Raw genomic sequence first — 22,469 nt, 5'->3', positions numbered from 1 at the left:
TGCATTATTAAACAGTACAAGTTCATTAATTCGTACACCATGTCTTGAATGCATTATTTAACATTACTAGTTCATTAATATTTACAACCTGTCTGTAATGCATTATATAATAGTACTACTTCACTAATTGTACAACCTGACTTGAATACATTATTCAACAGTACTAGTTCATTAATTTGTACGCATATCTTGAATGCATCATTCTTGTTATGCTTGACACTTAATTCAATCATTTCTTTATCACTTTTCCATGTGACTCTGTCCATATCACTGTTTGATAGTAGTAGAGTCTTCAGCTGTTAAAGAATTACATCCTTTTTCCAGTCTCAGATATGACCGACTCATTTGGCAAGGAATGAAACTGGAATTTCTTTAACTTTCTATAAATATTATTTCGTAATGTCTTCCCAAAAAATGCTAAATTTACTTCCAATTCTGCAACATTTATGTGCTTGCAAACTAAAGGGGCAACCCCAGTGTACAATGTAACTAGAATTTGTCAGCTTTAACCAATCAGAGTGCTGCATTATTAGAATCCCTCTGATTCCTACAAATACCGTATTTACCGCATATGTTGGGACATGATAAAATAATTAATTTTTTTTCCTGCCCCAGAACTTATGGTGAAATATTTTTTCACTTTGGTCGTAAGACTCGAGAAACGAAATAAATTTGTATTGCATTTGTGCTTACCCCCGCCTCCACTGCACATCGCAAAAAAATAGATAAATAAAATGCTTAATTGATAATAAAAAGAAAGAAACTAACCTTGTGTTGTTATCATTTATTCCTTTTTTAAACATGAGCATTAAAGAATAAAATATTTCCACGAAATCTATATGAGTAGTGTAGGCTTCCATACTGTATCAGTTATGTCCGATACCACACACCATGTTGTTCATTGACATGAACACATGAACAATGAGAAACAATTGTGTGTGGTTGTGCTCAAAGGTTTGAACATGTTATCCGACTGAAAACTGGAGCCAACAAAATCGCAAACAAGAGGGAAATAGTCAACTGATATTTTGAAGATGCCATTCACCCATGACACAGTGTTGGGTACAAAATAATCTTGACTGAATTATATCCAGGTCTACTGTATGACAGTATCTCGCAAATAAAAATCATCATTTGAAAATACATTCACTTGAGTGCTAGTGACAATTTTTTCACCATCTTGGATTACATAATTATCGTTACTATACCAAGCGCATAGAAGCCCTGGTGGTGAATAAACACAACTGGCAGCAAGCAGTTAACTCCTTCTTTGAACCTACCGACAGGACATCAAAGACAAAAGGTTATTTTTATTATAAAGCAGGCCGATCTCAGAAGCCGACTTTGGCTATTTTTTTTTGTAAAGGATATCATTACAAAGGTTATTTTAATGCAAAGCAAGCCGACGTCGAAAGCTGACTATGGATTCTGTGAAGTGAGCCGATATTTTTTGTGGAATATACAAAGGTGGCCGAGATATGGAAGCATACTTGGGTTCCTTTTCAACTGTATTCACGGGAATTTTGAAAATAAATTGAAACAATGCAACAAATTTTAAAGTGACATAATATAGTGCTTTGTGCACAGATGACAATGACCCAGTGTCACCCAGAATATGTGGAGAAAATAAAATCATGTGATGAATTCGTGAAGGCCAGAAGAGAAGCAAACGATTTCACAAACGAGGGAAATAATCGACCGATATATTGAAGACAACTGCCATTCAGGCATGACACGGTGTCAGGTGCAAAATAGCCAAGATTAATTTATATCCAGGTATACTTTATGCCAGTATCTCACAAATAAAAACAATTATTTGAAAATGCATTCATTTGAGTGCAAGTGATAATCTTTTCGCCAGTGCGGGTTACAAAAGTATCATTAATATTTACCCGAAGACATCAGTGCACCTTTGTATTAATTATTACTACAGATGCCAAGCACATATAAGCCCTGGTGGTAAATAAACACAACTGGCAGCCAGCAGTAAACTTCTTTGAACTTACCAACAGGACATCAAAGATAAAGGTTATTTTTATTACAAAGCAAGCCGACGTTGGAAGCAGACTTTGGACTCAGAAGCCGAATTTTTTTTAAAGAATATTAATACAAAGTTATTTTATTGCAAAGCAAGCTGACCTCTGATGCAGACTATTGGATTCTTTTAAGTGTGCCGATTTTTTATTTTTTCGCTTTGAATATACAAATACAGCCGAGATATGGAAGCTAACTTTGGTTCCTTTTCAACATTATTCATGAAAATTTTGAGAATAAAGTGAAACAATGGAACAGTTTTTAAAGTTACACAATATAGTGCTTCGTGCTTGAACATTGATGACTCAGCATCATCCAGAAGATTTGCAGAAAATAAAATCGTGATGAATTCGTGAAGGCCAGAAGAGAAACAGATCATTTCACCGACAATATGATCATTAACATGGATGAAACTCTAGTGTACTTTGATCGCATTCCTGGATGGACTAAGGAAAAGATGGGCGTAAAAAATGTGAGAATTAGCAAGACTAGTGCAGATTTGAAAAAATCTTACTTTTGTTCTTGCAGTTTCCGCTTCAGGTGGTGTGATGACTCTAACAAATTTTCACGGTATGAGAAAGCTAAAAAAGTATTCATGTACCAAACTAATAGATCATGCATGTGCAGGAGAAGGGTTGTGTTGATGAGATGCTGCTGCAGAGGATTAAAGAGTTTTATATTTTTTAAAATAAAATTTAAGTTGATGTGCAATTTCCAACATGTAATTTTCGAATGATTTAAAAGGTGCCCCACAACTTATGACTCGAAATCAACGATGTGTCCCAGAACATACAGTGCACAAAAAAATTACTTTTAAAATTAATTTATGGTGTCCCAACAAATACGGTGTCCCCACATATGCGGTAAGTACGGTAATCCCTGCATATTATAAATCACATTTCTAGTGAGAGCTGGTTATCCATAACAACATGTACAAGATGAAGATTTTGAGCAACATGTATGCAAAACACCAAGTGGAACTAAGAATCAGATTAAAGGAAATGCACCAAACTTGACCTATCAGTGGCATTTTTTTTATTATGACTTGTGATTTAATTTGTGCCAAGTTGATGAAAAATAAAGAAATCCCACATTCCAAAAGCAACATATATATCTTACACAAAATACAATAAATTGGGCTAAGTTATTTAAGAATTGTATAAAGATTCTAAACCATCGGAGTCAAACCCATTCTTCACACCATAGGAGTCTAACCTGAGTTTTATACCATAGGAGTCTAAGCTGAATTTGAATACCTCAGGAGTCTGAATTCTTATTTAGTAGAAGACTAACCTGAGTTTAGACCATAGAAGTCTAAGCTCAATTTGAATCTGAATACCTCAGGAGTCTGAATTCTTCTTTAGTAGAAGACTAACCTGAGTTTTATACCATAGGAGTCTAAGCTGAATTTGAATACCTCAGGAGTCTGAATTCTTATTTCGTAGAAGACTAACCTGAGTTTTAATCCCATAGGAGTCTAATATGTTTTTCTCCCACAGCAGTCTAATCTGAGTTTCCCTCCCATAAAAGCATAACCTGAGTTTTTATCACACTGGAATCTAACCTGAGCCTTTATTCTATAGAAGCCTAACTGGAGATTTTACCCAACAGGAGTATAACCTGAGATTTTATCTCACTGGAGTACATGCTCTGAATTTATCTCATCAAAGTAAAACCTGAGATTTTACATTTACAAAGAGTTGTTGTGTGTGACATTAGCTTGCATCAAGTCAAATGCTGTCTTCATTATAAAAGAGGTCAATATCTAGAGATGGAGTTGGTTTCAAACGTTAGGAAAAGTATGATTTTTCTTGATATACCCAAACAATGAAAGTACAATTTTATTTGCAAAACATTAACAACAACAACAATACATAACACCAATGACAGCCATAAGAACAAATAGTTATTTATTTCAAATAAATCTTTGCTGCAAGTTAAATAATCCTGGACACATTTGAATTATGCACCTTTTTCCGTATGTCTTCATCGTTAGCACCAAGGGAAGCAAATGCTTTGAAGGCTGCTTGCTTAAGCTCATCACCCCAGTTCACATCCTGCAAAAATACAAATCATCTTTTTCATTATTAATAAATATTAATATTATAAGTATTTTCTTTAATGTTTTTATTTATATTGGTTGCAATGCCCAAAATAAATTAATTGCACGCCTTACCAAAAATATGTTTGTTGGCTCTCTTGCCATCAAATTCCACCCTTATTGTTGTTGTTGTTGCTGTTGTTCTAGGGTTTAATGCCACTTTTCAGCACAAGATAGGCTATACATGGCGGCCAGTATAACTGGTGGAGGAAGAACCCTGGAAAACCCAAGGAAGAACCACCGACCCACAAGAAGCTACTGGCAGGCTTTCCCATGTACCCATGCTAGCCGAGCCTTGGACTCGAACCCACGCAGACAGAGGTGAGATGGCAGTGATCCGGAACGGTGAGCGCTTTAGACCACTTGGCCACTCAGGGCCCCCCACCCTTATTGTGAGATTCAGCTAATTATTATTTTAGGAAACCATTTTTTCTAGTAAAATGGATTTCTTCAATAATACTTACCCAATCATATTTATTATTACAGGCATGCAGACATACACCAGATTAACACTCATACATGTCAGAAATAATAAATATTACAAATTTTTAAATATTACAGGGGTAAATCATAATATACTTGAAGGTTGGTGAAACTAAGTGTCTTCACTTATGTTCTCTCACTGTTCCAGCATCACTACTCCATGGCAGTTTTTGCCAAGGTAAAAAAGGTATTAGTTTTCTTATTATAATGTTTTGCCAGTTAAAAAAACTAAATTTACAGTGTTTCTTCTTAAGATATTTTACTGCAACATAATACTATTGGGAGTACTACCACTACCTCACAATTTACTGCAACATAATACCAATGGAGTACTACCACTACCTCACAATTTATTGCAACATAACACCATTGGAGTACTACCACTACCTCACAATTTATTGTAACATAATACCAATGGAGTACTACCACTACCTCACAATTTATTGCAACATAACACCATTGGAGTACTACCACTACCTCACAATTTACTGTAACATAATACCAATGGAGTACTACCACTACCTCACAATTTACTGTAACATAATACCAATGGAGTACTACCACTACCTCACAATTTATTGCAACATAACACCATTGGAGTACTACCACTACCTCACAATTTACTGTAACATAATACCAATGGAGTACTACCACTACCTCACAATTTATTGCAACATAACACCATTGGAGTACTACCACTACCTCACAATTTACTGTAACATAATACCAATGGAGTACTACCACTACCTCACAATTTACTGTAACATAATACCAATGGAGTACTACCACTACCTCACAATTTATTGCAACATAATACCATTGGAGTACTACCACTACCTCACAATTTACTGTAACATAATACCAATGGAGTACTAACACTACCTCACAATTTATTGCAACATAACACCATTGGAGTACTACCACTACCTCACAATTTACTGTAACATAATACCATTGGAGTACTACCACTACCTCACAATTTATTGCAACATAACACCATTGGAGTACTACCACTACCTCACAATTTACTGTAACATAATACCATTGGAGTACTACCACTACCTCACAATTTATTGCAACATAACACCATTGGAGTACTACCACTACCTCACAATTTACTGCAACATAATACCATTGGAGTACTACCACTACCTCACAATTTACTGCAACATAATACCAATGGAGTAAGTCCACTACCTCACAATTTACTGTAACATAATACCAATGGAGTACTACCACTACCTCACAATTTATTGCAACATAATACCAATGGAGTACTACCACTACCTCACAATTTACTGTAACATAATACCAATGGAGTACTACCACTACCTCACAATTTACTGTAACATAATACCAATGGAGTACTACCACTACCTCACAATTTACTGTAACATAATACCATTGGAGTACTACCACTACCTCACAATTTACTGTAACATAATACCAATGGAGTACTACCACTACCTCACAATTTACTGTAACATAATACCAATGGAGTACTACCACTACCTCACAATTTATTGCAACATAATACCATTGGAGTACTACCACTACCTCACAATTTACTGTAACATAATACCAATGGAGTACTAACACTACCTCACAATTTATTGCAACATAATACCATTGGAGTACTACCACTACCTCACAATTTACTGTAACATAATACCAATGGAGTACTAACACTACCTCACAATTTATGGCAACATAATACTATTGGGAGTACGTCCACTACCTCACAATTTATTGCAACATAATACCAATGGAGTACTACCACTACCTCAAAATTTATTGAAACATAATACCATTAGAGTACTACCACTACTTCACAATTTACTGCAACAAAATACCACTAAGTACCACTACTTCACAATTTATTGCAATATAATAACATTGGAATACTAACACTACCTCACAATTTGACTGCTCCTGCGGCCTAGTGGTTTGAGCTTATGCCTTGAATGCAGGAGGTCGTGGGGTCAATTCCTCACCAAGTCATACCAAAGACTTAAAAAAATGATACTAGCAGCTGCCTCAATTGGCACTCAGTATTATCAGGTTAGTGGTAGGACTGGTTGGCCTGGTGTCAAAATAATGTGACTGGGTGGCACATCATGCTACATGTCTGCGACATGATACCCCAGTGCTAGGCATCACTATAAACTGCCACACTGTAGACATTGTAGCGATATGACTGAAAAATTGTTAAAGCTACATTAAAAAATCCAAATCACACACACACATACACACACCTCACAATTTACTGCAGCATAATACCACTGGAGTACCACTACCTCACAATTTACTGCAACATAATACCACTGGAGTACTACCACTACAACACTTTTTAATAAATACCTTTTTCTGCCCAGTGCGAGTGTTGATCTGCTGTACATCAGTGTACTTAAGATAATCCGCCAGTGTCTTAATGATGTGATCAGAGATTGATGCTATCTGCTGTAACTCTGGGTCCTCTTCTATTAGGTAGGCAAGCGTCTCGGCTCCCTCCACATTTTCCTCCAGCGTACGATCCTTGCTACACATCCTCACCAGGGTTGCCAAGGTCTATATGTGAAAAAAGATTTCACTGAAACTTACACATCCTCACCAGGGTTGACAAGGTCTATATGTGAAAGGATGACAAAGATCAACTTGTAAAAAGTGGGGGCATTTCATTGACAGTTACAGTGCATTGCCAAACCTGAAAGAGTATCATGCCTTACTTTACATTCCTAACCAACCTCTGGTCCTGAGCATTGACTCAAATGCCATGACCTGAAATCCAGCTCATATATTAGGGGGTGTTCTACAGTTATTATGCACTTCTGAGAAAGTGACAGATGTAAGGTTGTTATTGTTGTTGTAGAGTTTAATGGCATTTTTCAGCACATGATAGGCTATACATGGCGGCCAGTATTAATGGTGGCGGAAGAACACGGGAAAACCCGGAAAGAACCACCAACCCATGAGAAGCTACTGGCAAGTTTTCTCACATACCCACATTGGCTGAATCCGAGACTCAAACCCATGCAGACAGAGGTGAGATGGCAGTGATCCGTAATGGAGAGCGCTTTAGACCACTTGGCCACTCAGGGCCCTGACAGGTGTAAGATGAAGTTGTTTGCATTTGCAACATGCACAATGGAGAGAATGTTGGCATATCTCCATCTTGCTTTCATGAACTGTGGCTGAAATTTGTTTGGATATTGTGCATATAGAAAATGTACAGGCTCAAAGCATGCAGCTAACCAAAATGGGTGCTCCAATGTACTTGCAAAATTAGCCTGAATTAGTCTAAAGTACATTATCTTTTGCATTATTAAAATAAGGCAAACAAATTTTGCCAGACAAGACATTACCAGCTTCAGCTCTTCCATTTCAATTTACCTCTGGGGCCCTGAGTGGCTGAGTGGTTTAAAGCACTCACTGTTAGGGATCACTGCCATCTCACCTCTATATGAGTGGGTTTGAGTCGCAGGCTTGGCCAAGTGGGTACATGAGAAAGCTTACCAGTAGCTTCTCATGAATTGGTGGTTCTTTCCGGGGTTTTCCCCGAGTTCTTCCTCTGCCATTTATACTGGCCACCATGTATAGCCCATCTTGTCCTGAAAAATGGTGTTAAACCCTAAAACAAAAACAAGATCAATTTACCTCTAAAGTCCAGTTAGTGAAAATGACCAGTCAAAGCTAGCAAATTTTTTATAGGTGCACTTCTGAAGTAAGGCCAAGCTGTCTACCCCTATGCAAAATATGAAACTGTAGTGTCACCTTATGTGTCTTCCAGCAATGGCTACATGTATAAAAAACAATTTGTGAAAATTTCGATACCTGAACTTTGACTGAAGACCCTAGAGATGAAATTCCTCTTGAATATGGTTACCATATGGATAAATAATGTATGACGTTTTATTTTTTACTTTGTTCAATGAGGTAAATAGTTTTACATGAACTAATAGGTTCTAAAATGTGAAAAGCAGACTGTGCAACATAACAGTGCATTCATTTTGTACACAAAGCTGGCTGTACAATGCATTTCTTTCTGTACACAAAGCTGGCTGTACAATGAATTCCTTTTGTATACAAAGCTGGCGGTACAATGCATTCCTCTTGTATGTAAAGTTGGCTGTACAATGCATTCCCTTTGTACATAAAGCTGGCTGTACAATGCATTCCTTTTGTACACTAAAATGACCAGAGATACTTGGTCATCTGATGCAGAATGGTCATTGTATATTCAAGAAGTGTGTTATTACATGGCATGGCTTCTTATTTTACACTACCAGAAACAATATGAATGATGAAGCATAAGCATTAAATATGATAAAAGTGACATGACATACAATACAAATGTTTTACCATGCATAACTTAGCAGTACCGTGTACAGTGTGCTGTGCAACTCTGAAAACAAGGTTTTAGGATACACAGCATGTACTAGAATGTAGTAGAACTCAAGGCTGCACCAAATGCAGCATGTAGTAGAACTCAAGGTTGTACCAAATGCAGCATGTAGCAGAACTCAAGGTTGTACCAAACACAGCATGTTGTAAGGCTCATTGTTGAACCAAATGCAGCATGTAGAACTCAAGGTTGTACCAAACACAGCATGTAGAAGAACTCAATGTTGTACCAAATGCAGCAAGTAGCAAAACTCAAGGTTGTACCAAACACAGCATGTAGTAGAACTCAAGGTTGTACCAAACAAAGCATGTAGTAGAACTCAAGGTTGTACCAAATGCAGCATGTAGTAGAACTCAAGGTTGTACCAAACACAAAATATAGTAGAATCCAAGGTTGTACCAAATGCAGCATGCAGTAGAACTCAACGTTGTACCAAATGGAGCAAGTAGTTGAACTCAAGGTTGCACCAAACACAACATTTAGTTGAACTCAAGGTTGTACCAAACACAGCATGTAGAACTCAAGGTTGTACCAAACACAACATGTAGTTGAACTCAAGCTTGTACCAAATGCAGCATGTAGTAGAACTCAAAGTTGTACCCGACACAGCATGTAGTAGAACTCAATGTTGTACCAAATACAGCATGTAGCAGAACTTACAGTTGTACCAAACACAGCATGTAGAACTCAAGGTTGTACCAAATGCAGCATGTAGTAGAACTCAAGGTTGTACCAAATGGAGCATGTAGTAGAACTCAAGGTTGTACCAAATGCAGCATGTAGTTGAACTCAAGGTCATACCAAACATAGCATGTAGTAGAACTCAAGGTTGTACCAAATGCAGCATTTAGTAGAACTCAAGGTTGTACCAAACACAGCATGTAGTAGAACTCAAGGTTGTACCAAATGCAGCATGTAGTAGATCTCAAGGTTGTACAAAATGAAGCATGTAGTAGAACTCAAGGTTGTACCAAACACATCATGTAGTAGTACTCAAGGTTGTACCAAATGCAGCATGTAGCAGAACTCAAGGTTGTACCAAACACAGCATGTAGTAGAACTCAAGGTTGTACCAAATGCAGCATGTAGTAGAACTCAATATTGTACCAAATGCAGCAAGTAGTTGAACTCAAGGTTGCACCAAACACAACATGTAGTTGAATTCAAGGTTGTACCAAACACAGCAAGTAGTAGAACTCAAGGTTGTACCAAACACAACATGTACTTGAACTCAAGCTTGTACCAAATGCGCATGTAGTAGAACTCAAAGTTGTACCCGACACAGCATGTAGTAGAACTCAATGTTGTACCAAATACAGCATGTAGCAGAACTCACAGTTGTACCAAACACAGCATGTAGTAGAACTCAAGGTTGTACCAAATGCAGCATGTAGTAGAACTCAAGGTTGTACCAAACACAGCATGTAGTAGAACTCAATGTTGTACCAAACACAGCATGTAGCAGAACTCAAGGTTGTACCAAACACAGCATGTAGTAGAACTCAGTGTTGTACCAAACACAGCATGTAGTAGAACTCAATGTTGTACCAAACACAGCATGTAGCAGAACTCAAGGTTGTACCAAACACAGCATGTAGTAGAACTCAGTGTTGTACCAAACACAGCATGTAGTAGAACTCAGTGTTGTACCAAACACAGCATGTAGTTGACCTCAATGTTGTACCAAACACAGCATGTAGTAGAACTCAAGGTTGTACCAAACACAGCATGTAGTAGAACTCAATGTTGTACCAAATGCAGCATGTAGTAGAACTCAAGGTTGTACCAAATAGAGCATGTAGTAGAACTCAAGGTTGTACCAAATAGAGCATGTAGTAGAACTCAAGGTTATAACAAATGCAGCATGTAGTTGAACTCTAGGTTGTACCAAACACAGCATGTAGTAGAACTCAATGTTGTACCAAATGCAGCATGTAGTAGAACTCAAGGTTGTACCAAACACAGTATGTAGTAGAACTCAAAGTTGTACCAAACACAGCATGTAGTAGAACTCAATGTTGTACCAACACAGCATATAGTAGAATTCAGTGTTGTACCAAACACAGCATGTAGTAGAATTCAAGGTTGTACCAAACACAGCATGTAGTAGAACTTAAGGTTGTACCAAACACAGCATGTAGTAGAACTCAAGGTTGTACCAAATGCAGCATATAGTAGAACTCAAGGTTGTACCAAATAGAGCATGTAGTAGAACTCAAGGTTGTACCAAACAGAGCATGTAGAACTCAAGGTTGTAACAAATGCAGCATGTAGTTGAACTCTAGGTTGTACCAAACACAACATGTAGTTGAACTCAAAGTTGTACCAAATGCAGCATGTAGTAGAACTCAAGGTTGTACCCAACACAGCATGTAGTAGAACTCAATGTTGTACCAAGCACAGCATGTAGCAGAACTCAAGGTTGTACCCGACACCCCATGTAGTAGAACTCAAGGTTGTACCAAACAAAGCATGTAGTAGAGCATTGTACTAAACAAATTATGTAGTAGGTCTATGAGAATTCTGAAACTCAAAATTTGACCACACAGCATGTAGATGAACCCTTAAAAACTCCAGGTTTATCACTCCCAGCATGTAGCTGAACTTTAAAATCTGAAGACTAAGGCTTGCATTAACATTTTACTGCCATTATAATCAAATTTAAGCCTTACATACAGAAGCACTCAAAAGTATAAGGTCACTTGATGTGACAGTCCCCATTTCATTTGAATCTTCATAAATACAAGACAAAATAAAACAAGCAAGATCTATCTTGTGTACAACTTTACACTGAGAATAAGGATTTCATTATAACTTATTATGTACATGTTTAGTTTTCAAATGAATTCTGACAACTTATTCTGTGCATGTATAGCTTTCACATAAATACAGACATCTTAATCTGTACATGTAAAGTTTTCAAATGAATACAGACAACTGTACATGTATAGTTTTCAAACTGAATATAAACAACTTATTCTGTACATGCTTATTCTGTACAAGTATAGTTTTCAAACAAATTCAGACAATTCCTTGAGCATACTTTTTATTCAAAATGATCCCTAACCATTTTTGAAGGGACATAACTCATATTTCAGCTGAGTGAATATGTAGATTGCTCTAATATTAAAAGTAGCTCCTCCATGGTACATGTATGTCACAGTGTACAGTACTCTATTAATTCTACCTTTAATTTGATCCATATCTCCTCCATGGTACATGTATGTCAGTGTACAGCACTCTATTAATTCTACCTTTGACTTGATCCATAGCTCCTCCATGGTACATGTATGCCAGTGTACAGTACTTTATTAATCCTACCTTTAACTTGATGTCCTGATGATCCATAGCTCCTCCATGGTACATGTATGTCACACTGTACAGTACTCTATTAATCCTACCTTTAACACATTAACCCCTGGAGCTTTTTGCCATTTTTGCCTGAAAATTGAGTAGGAAACACATTTTGAAAGCTATTTCTGAATGGACTCAAAAACACCAAATCCCCTGTTATCTTTCAATAACATACTGCCTAGTTGTGTTAGAAACATGATTTTTTGTTGGCTATTTGACTTGCACATGAGCAGAAGGGTAAAAGTTGGACGTTTTTTTATTTTTTAATTTTTTTGCTAAATGGAGCTATTATTTTTGTATGGAGACCACTCTTTATTCCAAATGCCCATCTTATCCTACTTTTTGCAAAGGCTCATCTGTCTGTTTGCAGTTCATACCAGTTTGCCTTAGATCTGAGACCAAACACAAACTGGGATTCCAAACACGGGCGAATCTTGCGTTAAAAAACGTTGCGTCCAAAAAATGAGGTTTTTCTATCTGTATTTTGTAGTGCAACTAGATATTCCAGATTATTTGGTATCATTGTAGAGCTACATCCATCTACCTTTCTATAATACCACCCACTTTAGTTTATCATGCATGATCATGATGCTACAGAGCTTGGCAGTAGGCTACTACCTCCTGCCCCGTAAAGTCGTCGCTAGGGGTTAATGTGTTAACTTGATGTCCTGATAATCCATAGCTCCTCCATGGTACATGTATGTCAATGTACAGTACTCTATTAATTCTACCTTTAACTTGATCCATAGCTCCTCCATGGTACATGTATGTCAGTGTACTGTACTCTATTAATCCTACCTTTAACTTGATGTCCTGATAATCCATGGCTCCTCCATGGTACATGTATGTCAGTGTACAGTACTCTATTAATCCTACCTTTAACTTGATGTCCTGATAATCCATGGTTCCTCCATGGTACATGTATGTCAATGTACAGTACTCTATTAATCCTACCTTTAACTTGATGTCCTGATGATCCATAGCTCCTCCATGGTATATGTATGTCACAGTGTACAGTACTCTATTAATCCTACCTTTAACTTGATCCATAGCTCCTCCACAGTACATGTATGTCGCAGTCTAAAGTACTCTATTAATCCTACCTTTAACTTGATGATCCATAGCTCCTCCACAGTACACATATGCCACAGTATACAGTATTCTATTAACCCTACCTTTAACTTGATGTCCTGATGATCCATAGCTCCTCCACGGTACATATAGGTCAGACACTTAGCCACAGCCATCTGCATCTCAGACGTTTTATCTCGAGACAGAAGCCGTACAAACAGACTCGGAAGGCCATCACCATTATAGGTGGCTGAAATATTACATAACATATTGCCTAAATGTATCATCAGTTTATTTTTATACTGACTAACACAACCCTCTCATACTGGCATGAAATGCAACACTAACTAACACAACCCTCTCATACTGGCATGAAATGCAACACTGACTAACACAACCCTCTCGTACTGGCAAGAATGCAACACTAACACAACCCTCTCATACTGGCATGAATGCAACACTGACTAACACAACCCTCTCACACTGGCGTGAATGCAACACTGACTAACACAACCCTCTCATACTGGCATGAATGCAACACTAACACAACCCTCTCATACTGGCATGAATGCAACACTGACTAACACAACCCTCTCATACTCGCATGAAATGCAACACTAACACAACCCTCTCATACTGGCATGAATGCAACACTGACTAACACAACCCTCTCACACTGGCATGAAATGCAACACTGACTAACACAACCCTCTCATACTGGCATGAATGCAACACTGACTAACACTACCCTCTCATACCGGCATGAAATGCAACACTGACTAACACAACCCTCTCATACTGGCATGAAATGCAACACTAACACAACCCTCTCATACTGACATGAATGCAACACTGACACAACCCTCTCATACTGGCATGAAATGCAACACTAACACAACCCTCTCATACTGGCATGAAATGCAACACTGACTAACACAACCCTCTCGTACTGGCAAGAATGCAACACTAACACAACCCTCTCATACTGGCATGAATGCAACACTGACTAACACAACCCTCTCACACTGGCGTGAATGCAACACTGACTAACACAACCCTCTCATACTGGCATGAATGCAACACTAACACAACCCTCTCATACTGGCATGAATGCAACACTGACTAACACAACCCTCTCATACTCGCATGAAATGCAACACTAACACAACCCTCTCATACTGGCATGAATGCAACACTGACTAACACAACCCTCTCATACTGGCATGAATGCAACACTGACTAACACTACCCTCTCATACCGGCATGAAATGCAACACTGACTAACACAACCCTCTCATACTGGCATGAAATGCAACACTAACACAACCCTCTCATACTGACATGAATGCAACACTGACACAACCCTCTCATACTGGCATGAATGCAACACTGACTAACACAACCCTCTCATACTGACATGAATGCAACACTGACACAACCCTCTCATACTGGCATGAATGCAACACTGACTAACACAACCCTCTCATACTGGCATGAATGCAACACTAACACAACCCTCTCATACTGGCATGAATGCAACACTGACTAACAAAACCCTCTCACACTGGCATGAAATGCAACACTGACTAACACAACCCTCTCATACTGGCATGAAATGCAACACTGACTAACACAACCCTCTCATACTGGCATGAATGCAACACTGACTAACACAACCCTCTCATACTGGCATGAATGCAACACTAACACAACCCTCTCATACTGGCATGAAATGCAACACTGGCAAACACAACCCTCTCATACTGGCATGAATGCAACACTAACACAACCCTCTCATACTGGGATGAAATTCAACACTGACTGACACAACCCTCTCATACTGGCATGAAATGCAACACTGACTAACACAACCCTCTCATACTGGCATGAATGCAACACTAACACAACCTCTCATACTGGGATGAAATTCAACACTGACTGACACAACCCTCTCATACTGGCATGAAATGCAACACTGACTAACACAACCCTCTCATACGGGCATGAAATGCAACACTAACACAACCCTCTCATACTGGCATGAATGCAACACTAACACAACCCTCTCACACTGGCATGAAATGCAACACTGGCTAACACAACCCTCTCATACTGGCATGAAATGCAACACTAACACAACCCTCTCACACTGGCATGAAATGCACCACTGACTAACACAACCCTCTCATACTGGCATGAATGCAACACTAACACAACCCTCTCATACTGGTATGAAATGCAACACCAAAAACAGGTAGACACCTGTTTGTAAACCATTATCTCTTAAATAAACAATGCTTGAAAAATTATTATTGAAAACAATTTAGAATGTATCAACTCTTCTGTTGTGTCTATAAATACTGTAAATAAATGTAAAATATACCTCCAAGAAAATCTTTTATGTCAGAATGGCATAATTTTGTGAAAGGAATTACAGATGTCCCATTTCTTAGTGTCCTAATGAATCAATAAATACATTAAAAACTCCTACAGAATAATTACCTACAGCTATGTGTCCCATCTCTTACGGAGTCTTAATGAATCAGTAAATATAAATAATTACCAGCTGTTGGGTGTCCCATCTCTTACCCTGTCTTAATGAATCAGTAAATATGAATAATTACCAGTAGCTAGCTATCCCATTTATTACTGTGTCCTAATGAATCAGTAAATATAAATAATTACCAGTAGCTAGGTATCCCATTTATTACTGTGTCCTAATGAATCAGTAAATATAAATAATTACCAGCTGCTATGGTCTTTGACACTTCTTCATTCTGGTAGCTCATCACAGCAAAACATTTCAGAGTTGGCATCTGGACCTGAAAAAGTGGCCAAGTGTATCTCTCTATAAAGTATGCATAAAATGGCCAAGCGTATCTACAATATTCTTAAAATGGCCATGTGTATCTCTCTATACAGTATGAATAAAATGGCCAAGTCTATCTACAATATGCAAGCAATGGCCAAGTGTATCTCTATATAGTATGCATAAAATGGCCAAGTGTATCTCTCTATACAGTATGCATAAAATGGCCAAGTGTATCTCTATACAGTATGCATAAAATGGCCAAGTGTATCTCTCTATACAGTATGCATAAAATGGCCAAGTGTATCTCTCTATACAGTATGCATAAAATGGCCAAGTGTATCTACAATATGCTTAAAATGGCCATGTGTATCTCTCTATACAGTATGCATAAAATGGCCAAGTCTATCTACAATATGCATACAATGGTCAAGTGTATCTCTCTATACATTATGCAAGCAATGGCCAAGTGTATCTCTCTATACAGTATGCATACAATGGCCAAGTGTATCTCTCTATACATTATGCAAGCAATGGCCAAGTGTATCTCTCTATACAGTATGCATAAAATGGCCATGTGTATCTCTCTATACAGTATGCATAAAATGGCCAAGTGTATCTACAATATGCAAGCAATGGCCAAGTGTATCTCTCTATATAGTATGCATACAATGGCCAAGTGTATCTCTCTATACATTATGCAAGCAATGGCCAAGTGTATCTCTCTATACAGTATGCATAAAATGGCCAAGTGTATCTCTCTATACAGTATGCATAAAATGGCCAAGTGTATCTCTCTATACAGTATGCAAGCAATGGCCAAGTGTATCTCTCTATACAGTATGCATACAATGGCCAAGTGTATCTCTCTATACAGTATGCATAAAATGGCCAAGTCAATCTACAATATGCAAGCAATGGCCAAGTGTATCTCTCTATACATTATGCAAGCAATGGCCAAGTGTATCTCTCTATACAGTATGCATAAAATGGCCAAGTGTATCTCTCTATACAGTATGCATAAAATGGCCAAGTGTATCTCTATACAGTATGCATAAAATGGCCAAGTGTATCTCTCTATACAGTATGCATAAAATGGCCAAGTGTATCTCCATACAGTATGCATAAAATGGCCAAGTGTATCTCTGTATAAAGTATGCACAAAATGGCCAAGTGTATCTCTCTATACAATATGCATAAAATTGCCAAGTGTATCTCCTTATACAGTATGCATAAAATGGCCAAGTGTATCTCTCAATACACACAAAATAGATTACATATCTTGAATTTGCTTATGCCAGTGTAAGTAACACCAACATACACCCTTTAACACAATGTAATGTGTAACTGTTACAAGTGTAGTGATTCTTATCAGATAGCAGGATAAAATGGAAAAAAGTCTTTAAGGGATAGTGTCAAATGGACAAATGCCTTTAAGGAACATTAACAAATGGAAAAAAAGTCTTTAACGGACAATGTCAAATGGAAAAAAGTCTTTGTCAAATGGAAAAAGCCTTTTAGTGACAGTGTCAAATGGAAAAAGTCTTCAAATGTAAACAGGTCCTTAATGGATAGTAACAAATGGAAAAAGGTCCTTAATGGACAGTGGTAAATGGAAAAATCTTTAAGCTATAGTATCCAAATAAGAAATTTTTTACGGTGCTGTAAAATGCACTGTGTACAGTAGATCACAATATCCTGGCAACATTATATGGATCAATAGGAAACATACATGTTTTACTTAGCTGAATCAAAGAGGGTCACTCAAAATTTATTTCTTCAAATTATTTAACTTACTGATCATTTTCTCTGGATATACAGAGTGCTAAAAGAAAAACAATATTCCTGGACAGAGACATTCACTGGGATTTACACAATAAAGGCTGCTGCATGTATATCAGCACCTTCAGCACTGGACTTAATCTGGATTTTCACTAAATTTTATTCAGAACTTTAAATTATTAGGACTTTTGTCTGTAATTCTATAATTATTTTGGGATTTAATTCAATACTGTAAGTTCTTTAATTTCATTTTCACTTTGTATTTTAGGGAAATAAATTATTTGTTGAATTTTACAAAGTTTGTTGCTTTTCATTCTTTTCTGTTACTTCTTTTAAGAACATGGACACATAACAACTTTACCAGCTTATATTCATATAACTTTTACATAATTATGAAAGAATGATTTAAACACTAAAATTTGGAATACAGATTGACAAAGATCATCATTAATCAATTTCAATTATGTGTTTGAGTTGAACAAATTCGTAATTTTCCATCAATTAGAGAGACGACAGTTTTGGCATCACCTTCATTTATAATTGGCAGATGTTTTTCCTCCAAAAGCAATCCAGGCCAGTTAATCATTAAACCTTGAAACTTGCTTGGATTAAGAGGGAATTTTGTCTAGCAGCTATGGTGTGTAATTGCCTTTTACTCCATAATACTGACACAATTACTGTGGCTATGTAAACAGAGGTTTAAGGTCAAAGCAAACTGCAACCAAGCTCTTATGGTATTACAATTATTTCTGAAATTTCTTTATGATATTTTGGAGACATCATTTAAGTTTAGTTCAGTGGTGCCATTGATTTGAATCCAATGGATATACTTCAATCAGCACAAGTTCACACCTTCATTGTACATGCAGTGGCACCATTATGTAAATAAGCTCACTAAATGTGAGTGCGGAATAAAACACTATTGTTGTTCATTGTTGTCACAGTGGGATCACATTTTAATGAGTTAGGTACTGTTACAGCAAATGCTAAATTTTTGTCATTGTCCAATGAAATTATACACAAATCTGAAATAGGAAGAAACAACATGAAAACAGAGGATAATTAAATAAATTTGGCTTTTCAAACAAATTAAATAATTTATAACATTTCTTCATAATAATTCATGATTACAGTCCATTAACAACCATGAAGCAATTTTTTTGGTGCTTTTAGTAGGAAAAAAAGGTTGATGGTGTCCCAAGACTTACACTACAGCCTATAATTTCATGCCCCAACATTTACAGGTCATAAAATATTCCTTTTGAAAATAATAAAGGGTGTCCCAAGGCATATGTGTCCCAAAAATTTACAGTCATCACAGTATGTGTATTTTAAATTACTTAATTTCAGAGAGAATCCAGATTTAGCAAAAGTAATTTGGCAGGCTAAATATATGCGTGTCACAAATTAGTGACTTACAGTAAACCACAAACTAGCCAGTTGAACCCATCAAACATTAGCAGTATTCTGCCACTAACAATGGATGGCTTTTAAGTGTATTAAAAATCAATAAAACACTGTGAATCTATTACCCTGCAAGGACTAGAGGAGAGAAGTGGAGTCATGCTGATACAGCTCCATTTCTATACAGGATGCATTACCTTGTGCGGACTGGAGGAGAGAAGTGGAGTCATGCTGATACAGCTCCATTTCTATACAGGATGCATTACCTTGTGCGGACTGGAGGAGAGAAGTGGACTCATACCGATAGCATACATGCCAAGTCTCCTGGATTGTGTGATAGTCTTTTGATTTTAGACCCCATCTTTTGATCTACCGAATGCCAACAAAACTCCAGGAAATCACAAATCCGCCAAGTATAGGTATTTCCTGTTTAAACAACATTCAATAGGCATTTATGACTATCGTAGCCTGTCAATCATGTGGTTATCGACCAAACAACCAATCACATCACCTCTCGTAACACACACTAATTCATTTATTGGACACATGCAAGTTGCTTAACTCGACAATATTTCAATATTGAGTAATGTGTTATGTATAATAGCTAGCAGGCAACCTGACAAAAATAAAAGTTCTTGATGTATTTGGAGATATAATTTGGGTACTATGTTGAAACGTATGCTAACAGATTCAAAAGATAGGAAAATACACCGTTGGCATGTTCAACAGTATACGTGGTTAGATGAATTTAAATGTGCAAACTGCAGTGAAAAGAGAGAAAGCTTTGTGTATTGCATAACTTCTGACACACATCTGAACATTTCTAGTGGGGGAAAAATGATCCGGAAGAGTATGCAGCACAATGAAATTAGAAATCATCACAGCATGCACCTAAAGTGATGCAAATGGCAGCAACATGGATCACATTTCTTCAACACAGCTGAGCTGCTTCTTCAGGAGTGTGATGTCCTTCTATGTAGAAGTTGCAGCAAATATGATAGCTAAGTTTCTGTTTCATAACCACACCTGGAAGGACCATGGCTACCTGAATATTGAGATAAGCATGATAAGGAAGAACCATACAGACAAGCATGAAAACAGATTTTTTTGGATTTTGGAGAGAAAAAAATTATCGTAGCTTTAACAATTTTTCAGTCATATTGCTACGATGTCTGCAGTGTGGCAGTTTATAGTGATGTCAAGCACAGGGGCATCATGCCGCAGACATGTTGCATGATGTCCCACCCAGTCACACTATCCTGACACCAGGCTGACCAGTCCTAACAATGACCTCTTAATGCTGAGCGCCAAGCAAGGCAGCTGTTAGTACCATTTTTGTAAGTATTTGGTATGACTCGGCCGGGGATCGAACCCACACCCTTCCGCATCCAAGGCGGATGCTCTAACCACTAGGCCACAGGAGCTGTACCATGGAAATGTATGTGGAAAAAGTCATCGCTATTAAGATGTAACATAAATGCAAAGTGTGACTGTTCTGACCTCAGATCTTCCAATGATTTGTGCACTGCTGCATAAAAAGCTCTCTACCAAATTGAAAGACGGCACATGTTGAAAAAAATAAGTTTCAATGTTTAAGGTACCAGTGGGTCACAAATTTTTGAAGCACAGTGATTCTTGAGAAGGTTCTTAAATTATTTTTTGTGAGATCACGATAACATAAGAAATTTAATAAATTAGAGTAACTATTATTCATTGTAGTTAATGTCCTTAGTTTCTGTCTGATGTGCACTTTTGCGCTTAACTTCATGACAAAACTGATCATTATATCAATCTCCCTGATTTGGACCCAATTTCCCTTATTGTGAACACTGATCTCCCTGATCTGGCCCAGAAAACTTGGCATTTATGGGACAGAACCTTATTTCCATACAGGAAGTATTACCTTGTAAGGACTAGAGGACAGAAGTGGAGCCAGTGCTGATACAACTCTATTTCTATACAGGATGTATTACCTTGTAAGGACTAGAAAAGAGAAGTGAAGCCAGTGCTGATACAACTCTATTTCTATACAGGATGTATTACCTTGTAAGGACTGGAGGAGAGAAGTGGAGCCAGTGCTGTTACAACTCCATTTCTATACAGGATGTATTACCTTGTAAAGACTAGAGGAGAGAAGTGAAGCCAGTGCTGTTACAACTCCATTTCTATACAGGATGTATTACCTTGTAAAGACTAGACAAGAGAAGTGGAGCCAGTGCTGTTACAACTCCATTTCTATACAGGATGTATTACCTTGTAAGGACTAGACAAGAGAAGAGGAGCCAGTGCTGTTACAACTCCATTTCTATACAGGATGTATTACCTTGTAAAGACTGGAGGAGAGAAGTGAAGCCAGTGCTGTTACAACTCCATTTCTATACAGGATGTATTACCTTGTAAAGACTAGACAAGAGAAGTGGAGCCAGTGCTGTTACAACTCCATTTCTATACAGGATGTATTACCTTGTAAGGACTAGAAAAGAGAAGTGGAGCCAGTGCTGTTACAACTCCATTTCTATACAGGATGTATTACCTTGTAAGGACTAGACAAGAGAAGTGGAGCCAGTGCTGTTACAACTCCATTTCTATACAGGATGTATTACCTTGTAAGAACTAGACAGGAGAAGTGGAGCCAGTGCTGATACAGCTCCATTTCTATACAGGATGTATTACCTTGTAAGGACTAGACAGGAGAAGTGGAGCCAGTGCTGATACAGCTCCATTTCTATACTGGATGTATTACTTTGTAAAGACTGGAGAAGAGAAGTGGAGCCAGTGCTGGTACAACTCCATTTCTATACAGGATGTATTACCTTGTAAGGACTAGACAAGAGAAGTGGAGCCAGTGCTGTTACAACTCCATTTCTATACAGGATGTATTACCTTGTAAGAACTAGACAGGAGAAGTGGAGCCAGTGCTGATACAGCTCCATTTCTATACTGGATGTATTATCTTGTAAGAACTAGACAGGAGAAGTGGAGCCAGTGCTGATACAGCTCCATTTCTATACTGGATGTATTACTTTGTA

General features: G+C 37.6%; 1 protein-coding gene across 2 annotated transcripts in view; it reads right to left on the bottom strand.

The window, feature by feature from the left end:
* LOC149790215 (armadillo repeat-containing protein 8-like) overlaps window positions 1-22,469 on the bottom strand; it is an 89,386-nt gene that overhangs the window by 28,219 nt on the left and 38,698 nt on the right. For both annotated transcript variants that reach the window (XM_089972230.1, XM_089972231.1), the window contains exons 8-11: window positions 16,192-16,267; window positions 13,550-13,695; window positions 6,980-7,186; window positions 4,005-4,091 (exon numbers count right to left, since the gene is read on the bottom strand). In XM_089972230.1, coding sequence (XP_089828356.1) covers window positions 4,005-4,091; window positions 6,980-7,186; window positions 13,550-13,695; window positions 16,192-16,267 — 516 coding nt within the window. The remainder of the gene's footprint in view (window positions 1-4,004; window positions 4,092-6,979; window positions 7,187-13,549; window positions 13,696-16,191; window positions 16,268-22,469) is intronic.

The sequence above is a fragment of the Sinohyriopsis cumingii genome, chromosome 10 (assembly GCF_028554795.1).
Source record: "Sinohyriopsis cumingii isolate HCF-2022 chromosome 10, ASM2855479v2, whole genome shotgun sequence".
NCBI classification, from domain to species: Eukaryota; Metazoa; Mollusca; class Bivalvia; order Unionida; family Unionidae; genus Sinohyriopsis; species Sinohyriopsis cumingii.
The sequence above is the reverse complement of the archived record's forward strand: the minus strand, read 5'-3'. Positions and strand labels throughout refer to the sequence as shown.